At 40.0% G+C, this 6,063-nt stretch overlaps 1 protein-coding gene across 1 annotated transcript; it reads left to right on the top strand.

Moving 5' to 3' along the window:
* Positions 1-658: 658 nt before the first annotated feature.
* Positions 659-2,432, top strand: LOC135626830 (sugar transport protein MST4-like). The gene is made up of 3 exons (XM_065132491.1): positions 659-1,078; positions 1,243-1,869; positions 1,974-2,432. The coding sequence occupies exons 1-3, from the start codon at positions 668-670 to the stop codon at positions 2,409-2,411; spliced, it is 1,476 nt and encodes a 491-aa protein (XP_064988563.1). The 5' UTR covers positions 659-667; the 3' UTR covers positions 2,412-2,432.
* Positions 2,433-6,063: the final 3,631 nt, after the last annotated feature.

The raw sequence follows: 6,063 nt of genomic DNA, 5'->3' as shown, positions 1-6,063 counted from the left end.
GGCCAGGTTTGTCTTGGTTTGTTGTCATAGGTTAAATAAGATAATTAGACGCACTTTTTACAAAAAGAAAGGGAACAACTTGTTATTGAGGTTTTAACTACAACAGGAAGATGATTGTTTATTTTCTTTACTTGACATAAGCCCATTGGATGGTATTAATAATCCAATCTCCACCTCCATTGCATTGCAGAGTGATAGATGGTCTATCATACAAGATAGGTGATGGTTGCTTGCAGATCTTCTAATAACTTTGCTTGGGATTCCATGCATGGATTTTCCACTTGGTTGTGTGATGGTTGTTTCTCTTTGTCATCAACTGCCTCATATGTTGCTTTTGCCTAAATCCTTCCCTAGATTTATTTGTTTTATTATCTAGCATCGAAAGTATGGCCAGGTTTGTCTTACGTTGTCGTCATAGGTTAAATCAGATAATTAGACCTACTTATTATAAAAGAAAAAAACAAAAGGAACAACTTGTTATTGAGGTACAACAGGAAGATGATTGTTTATTTTCTTTAGTTGACATTAGCCCATTTGATGGTATTGATAATACGGTGAGAGAGATGCTCTATCATACAAGATAAGAGATGGTTGCTTGCAGATCTTGCTTGGATTTTCCACTTGGTTGTGTGATGGTTCTTTCTCTTTGTCATCAACTGCCTCATATATGTTGCTTTTGCCTAAAGCCTTCCTCATTCAGCTCCAATCTATTTCTGATCATGGAGCTAATCAATCGTATCTGTACGGTCAATCTGCAGGGGGAGTGACATCTATGGATGACTTCTTGGAGGAGTTCTTCCCTGCGGTCTTTGAGAGGAAGCACAAAGCCAAGGAAGACAACTATTGCAAGTTTGATAACCAAAACCTTCAGCTTTTCACTTCATCATTGTACCTTGCTGCCTTGGTAGCCAGCTTCGTAGCTTCGAAGATTTGCACGAAACATGGCCGGAAGCTCACTATGCAAGCAGCATCAATATTCTTCTTGGTTGGTGTCATCCTGAACGCAGCTGCTGTGAACATTGCCATGCTGATCATCGGAAGGATTCTCCTCGGAGTTGGTGTTGGATTTGCCAATCAGGTTTGCTCTACTTTCTTTTTCATACAATTTTTCATTCTAGAGTTTCTCTTCTCTTCAGTTTCCGTCTCAATTTCCCTATTAACTTCCAATTTCTCCTGGAAGATGTATCTTTTGTTAAACTCACTTTCCGTGTCATATGTTTGCCACTATTATTCATCCTGTAGGCAGTTCCTCTATTCTTGTCGGAGATCGCACCAGTTCACGTCCGTGGAGCCTTAAACATCCTCTTCCAACTTGACGTGACCATCGGGATCTTTGTGGCGAACATTGTAAACTACTTGGTGTCCAATATCCACCCCTGGGGGTGGAGACTTGCGCTTGGCTTGGCTGGAGTGCCGGCGATGATGCTTTGCTTGGGCTCCATGGTGATTGCGGAGACCCCGACGAGCCTCATCGAGCGTGAGATGCTTATGGAAGGCTTGGCCATGTTGAAGAAGATCCGGGGGACCGACAATGTCGATGCAGAGTACGAGGAAATACTACACGCCTGCGAGATGGCACGACAGGTGAAGCAACCTTTCAAGAATCTCATGAAGAGAAGTAGCCGACCACAATTGGTTATTGCCATCGTGATGCAAGTCTTCCAGCAGTTCACTGGGATCAACGCCATCATGTTCTATGCACCAGTCCTCTTTCAGACCATCGGATTTAAGAATGATGCTTCACTTCTTTCTGCGGTCATCACGGGGATCGTCAATGTTCTGTCTACCGTCGTATCAGTGGTCTTAGTGGACAAAGTCGGGAGGAGATTCCTGCTTCTTGAAGCTTGTGGCCAGATGTTGATCACACAGGTTAGGGACACAAGCCATGGGCATATTAAACATGTAATTATAGATTACGAGGAATCGTTTGAAATATGAGATTCTAACTCTAGTGGGGGGTGATTTGCATGCAGGTGGCTATTGGAGGCATTTTGCTTGTGAATTTGAAAGCAACCAATGAGCTGGGACACGGAGTGGCAGTTTGGGTGGTGGTGCTCGTGTGCCTATTCGTTTCGAGCTTTGCTTGGTCTTGGGGTCCACTTGGCTGGTTGATTCCTAGTGAAACTTTCCCCCTGGCGACGAGGACCGCCGGCTATGCCTTTGCCGTCAGCTCCAACATGCTTTTCACCTTTGTCATTGCCCAAGCTTTCCTATCTATGATGTGTCATCTACGTGCCGGGATCTTCTTCTTCTTTGGTGCATGGATTGTGGTGATGGGTCTGTTCGTCATCTTCTTATTGCCCGAGACCAAGAACGTGCCGATCGATGAAATGACCGAGAAGGTTTGGAAGCAACATTGGTTCTGGAAGAGATTCATGGATGAGGAAGAAGACAAAAAACACTCCGTCTAAAACTCGATGATTTGTGTTTACCTTGAGGATGTCGGGGCTAACCTCGTCAACATGATCTTTATGTCGAGTTCATTATTTAATGCTTTTATCGATATATAATCTTTACTTTTGAATAGTAATATTGTAAGAATATGAGGTTATCATTTTGTTTTGTCTTCGTGTTATGCTAATATATATAACTCAATAAAATATAATTAAAAAATTAAAAATTAATAAAACTATTATTTTGAATAGATTTGATCATAAAACAACATAACCAAAAATAATTTTTGAGTTCATTATTTAATATTTTTATCAATATATAATCTTCCCTTTTGAATATTGATATCCTAAGAATATGAGACTATTGTTTTGTTTTACCTTTGTGTTATGCTAATATTTGTAACTAAATAAAAAATAATTATAAAATTAAAATTAATAAAACTATTATTTTGAATAGATTTGATCATAAAACAACATAACCAAAAATAATTTTTGAGGTAGAATGTCATTGGCACCCACAATTTGCTAGAAATTGTTGGGGGCATTTGATTCAATATTATGTAAATCAAAATATTATGAGTTTTTGGTCACATCTTTCCATAATTTTGAGAATCTTACAAGCCAATTCCGAGTTACCAAAATTTAGAAATTACGGTTTTACTAAGTCCTTTTAGACCATTGCCGAAATCCGTAGATCAGGTGTACATGTCTCTAATGGTCTCACTCGGTTTCATCCGAAACAACTCATAAGTATCGACTAAAAAATTAATTTTTGACTCTTTTACTCTGCTAGTGCATTCGTGAGTAACTTCGAGTGTTTGTCAAATATCAAAAGCTATTTCACAAATGGACACTCAATTGAACTCATTTTTATCTAAAGCACAAAACAAGACATTCAAAGACTTGGCATTGTGAAAGCCTTCTTCTCCAACTCATTCCAATCATTTATTGGAAGAGAAGACTTTTGAAACCCATTTTCTACAATATTTCATAATTTGAAATCCATAAAAATTAGAAAAATCCTCATTCTAGTCTTCTAATAGGTGTAATTTGTTCCATTGAACATAGGCAGACGTTTAATTGAGTGACCCTCTTGGTTGCCGGTAAATGCCATCTCTCTTGGGTTTCAAACCAAATGAGAGTGACCTTGCTCTGATACCAATTGTTAGGATCAAGAGCGGCAAGGTGAATTAGTGCAATGAAAAAATCGATGATTTCGAAAAATATTCGTTTCGATTAAATCTATTTTGAAAATATATTAAACTTGAAGGCGTTTGTAAGAGTGTAAAGAGAAAATTAAGGAAGATTACAATAATGTAAATTTCTTAAATAGAAACGCAAACCAGAATTTAGAGTGGTTCAGTCATTGTGACCTACATCCACTTCCGATTCCTCTTCCGTCGAGGTCACCGGTTTCCACTAATGGTCTTCCTTCAATAGACGAAGACCAACCATCTTTTACAGCTCTTTCTCCTTTTACTATGTTTAGGAGATAATTCTTATAAGTCTCACTCCTTTTTCTTGGATGGTTACGAAGCTAAGAGAGGGAGGGGAGGACTCTTTTCACTTTTATAATACTTTAACACCCCAATAATTCAAGATTATGTTAACATTTTAGTGCTCTTTCATGCAGAAAAGGGTGGGGTATTTATAGGCCACAATGGTTTCAAAATTGGAGCAAAAAAGTATCACATTCCCGAATTTCGGGATACTAGTGGTACCACCACCATTACTGGGTGGTACTATCGCCTATAGTCTGACATTGGGCGGTACCATCGTCTAGTCTAGGTAGTACGACTGCTTGACAAAGCTCGAAGACCGAGCTCTGGTGGTACCACCGCTTGACAAGGGTGGTACCACCGCTGGCAGCATTAACTGCCTGTGGTACCATCACCCAGACTACCTTGGAGACTGGGTCACTAGGTGGTGCCACTACCGGCCTTGGCGGTGTCATCGCCGACCATGGTTTCAGGTGTTGAATGGGTTATTTAATCCGACCCAAATCAACCCTATTAAGGGCTTAGTTGACCCCTAACTGAGTTAGTGGGATTATCGCCTAATCCTAACTTAACTTACGGTCTAACTACAATAACTAAGATATTTAACAAGGCACTCTTGTTCCGATACGCCAATTGTTCTTTTGGTGAGCTTTCGACGATCTTCCGGCAAACTTCTGACGATCTCTTCTGCAAAGTTCCGAAGGACTCTCGGCAAGCTTCTGGACTTTACGATAATCTTCTTGGCGAGTTCTGATGAGCCTCTTTGGCAAGCTCTTGGACTTCTCGGTCAGTTCTAGCAGAATTTCCGATGAATGTCCGGACTTCCAACGAACTCTCGAACTCCCAACGAAGTCCCGATCTTGACTATGGCACAACACTTGCTCTCTATGTCTTAATGCTATCGTAGTTAATCCTGCATACTTTTCTCAACATATGGATTAGATCAAACAATTTACAATTGATTTTATCATCAAAATCTGAGATTCAATAGCCTTATTGTCAAACAATGATTTCGTAGTCCTAATGGTATATCTGACCCTTAGACTTGAGATGCCAAGGATGTCCTGTATGAGTACTCTATTCTTTGATACCAGACTTATAGGTTTAGAGGTTTCAGATCTTGTATAGTCGGTCATCAAAAGTAGTAGCCAACCTTACGAGGACTATTGAGTGTCGATAGAGGATCATCCACTTTCGGTGTCATGAGAGGAATATCCCATATATTTTTGCTCAAACAAATCCATGGCTAGGGTCATTCGGATTGAGGGAGAAAGAGTTCTTCGAGAGAATTCGATTAGAGCGAGACCCAAGTAGAAACCGTATAGGTCTGACAGCACGATACCCGGTATACGGTCTCTGGGATATTAAATAGATGAGAGACTATAGGTATATGATAATTGAGAATAGACAGGTCCAATGGATTGGATTCCCCTATATCGTTTAGGGACTACGGCGTAGTGGCCTAGTACATTCGTAGTTAATGAGTTGAGTGAATTATTATGGAGATAATAATTCACTAAGCTAGAAGGAGTTTTGACAGGTATGACTCACCACTAGCTCGATATTGGGCCTAGAGGGTCACACACATATGGTAGATATTGTGATGAGTAGAAGTTCAAATATGAGATATCCGTTAGAGCTCCTATCGTATTGGATATCCAATAAGCCCCTGAATTATTGGATCCTATGGATGAGATCCAATAAGAGCCAATGAGAGCTTATTGGATATAGATCCATTAATCTAAGAGGCTTGGATAATTGGATGGAGATCTAATACCCATTAGAGGAGGATCCATTAGGGTTAAGTTGATAAGGGATCTCTATAAATAGGAGGGAACCAATGGTTCATAAGCTAGAGCCTTTTTAGGTTGCCTCTCCTATTCTCCTCCCATTCTCCTCCTCACATAGCAGGCTTGAAGTTTTAAGGAGCATCGTCATAACCTTGCTGTGTGGATCACCACTAGAGAGAGGACGCTTGACCTTCTTCACCCTATCTTAGAGATCTACAGAGATTCAGGGATATGTGATCTCCTTAGGTAACACAATCTTTCATATACGTAGATTTAAGTTTTATAGGTTTTGCCCACCAATCTTCACAGGACAACGAGCACATCTTTTGAGAAATTAGAGATTTTATTTTTTCTGTTCTTCCGCTATGCATGTGATGTCGC

The sequence above is a fragment of the Musa acuminata genome, chromosome BXJ2-11, assembly GCF_036884655.1.
Source record: "Musa acuminata AAA Group cultivar baxijiao chromosome BXJ2-11, Cavendish_Baxijiao_AAA, whole genome shotgun sequence".
Lineage (NCBI taxonomy): Eukaryota > Viridiplantae > Streptophyta > Magnoliopsida > Zingiberales > Musaceae > Musa > Musa acuminata.
This window is presented reverse-complemented; position numbering and strand designations above follow the sequence as displayed.

Excerpts from the sequence above, each read along its gene's own strand:
- LOC135626830 (XM_065132491.1), top strand. The coding sequence starts at position 668 with ATGTTGCTTTTGCCTAAAGCCTTCCTCATTCAGCTCCAATCTATTTCT. Across the intron at positions 1,079-1,242 it reads GTGTTGGATTTGCCAATCAG|GCAGTTCCTCTATTCTTGTC; the intron begins GTTTGCTCTACT and ends TTCATCCTGTAG. Across the intron at positions 1,870-1,973 it reads GCCAGATGTTGATCACACAG|GTGGCTATTGGAGGCATTTT; the intron begins GTTAGGGACACA and ends ATTTGCATGCAG.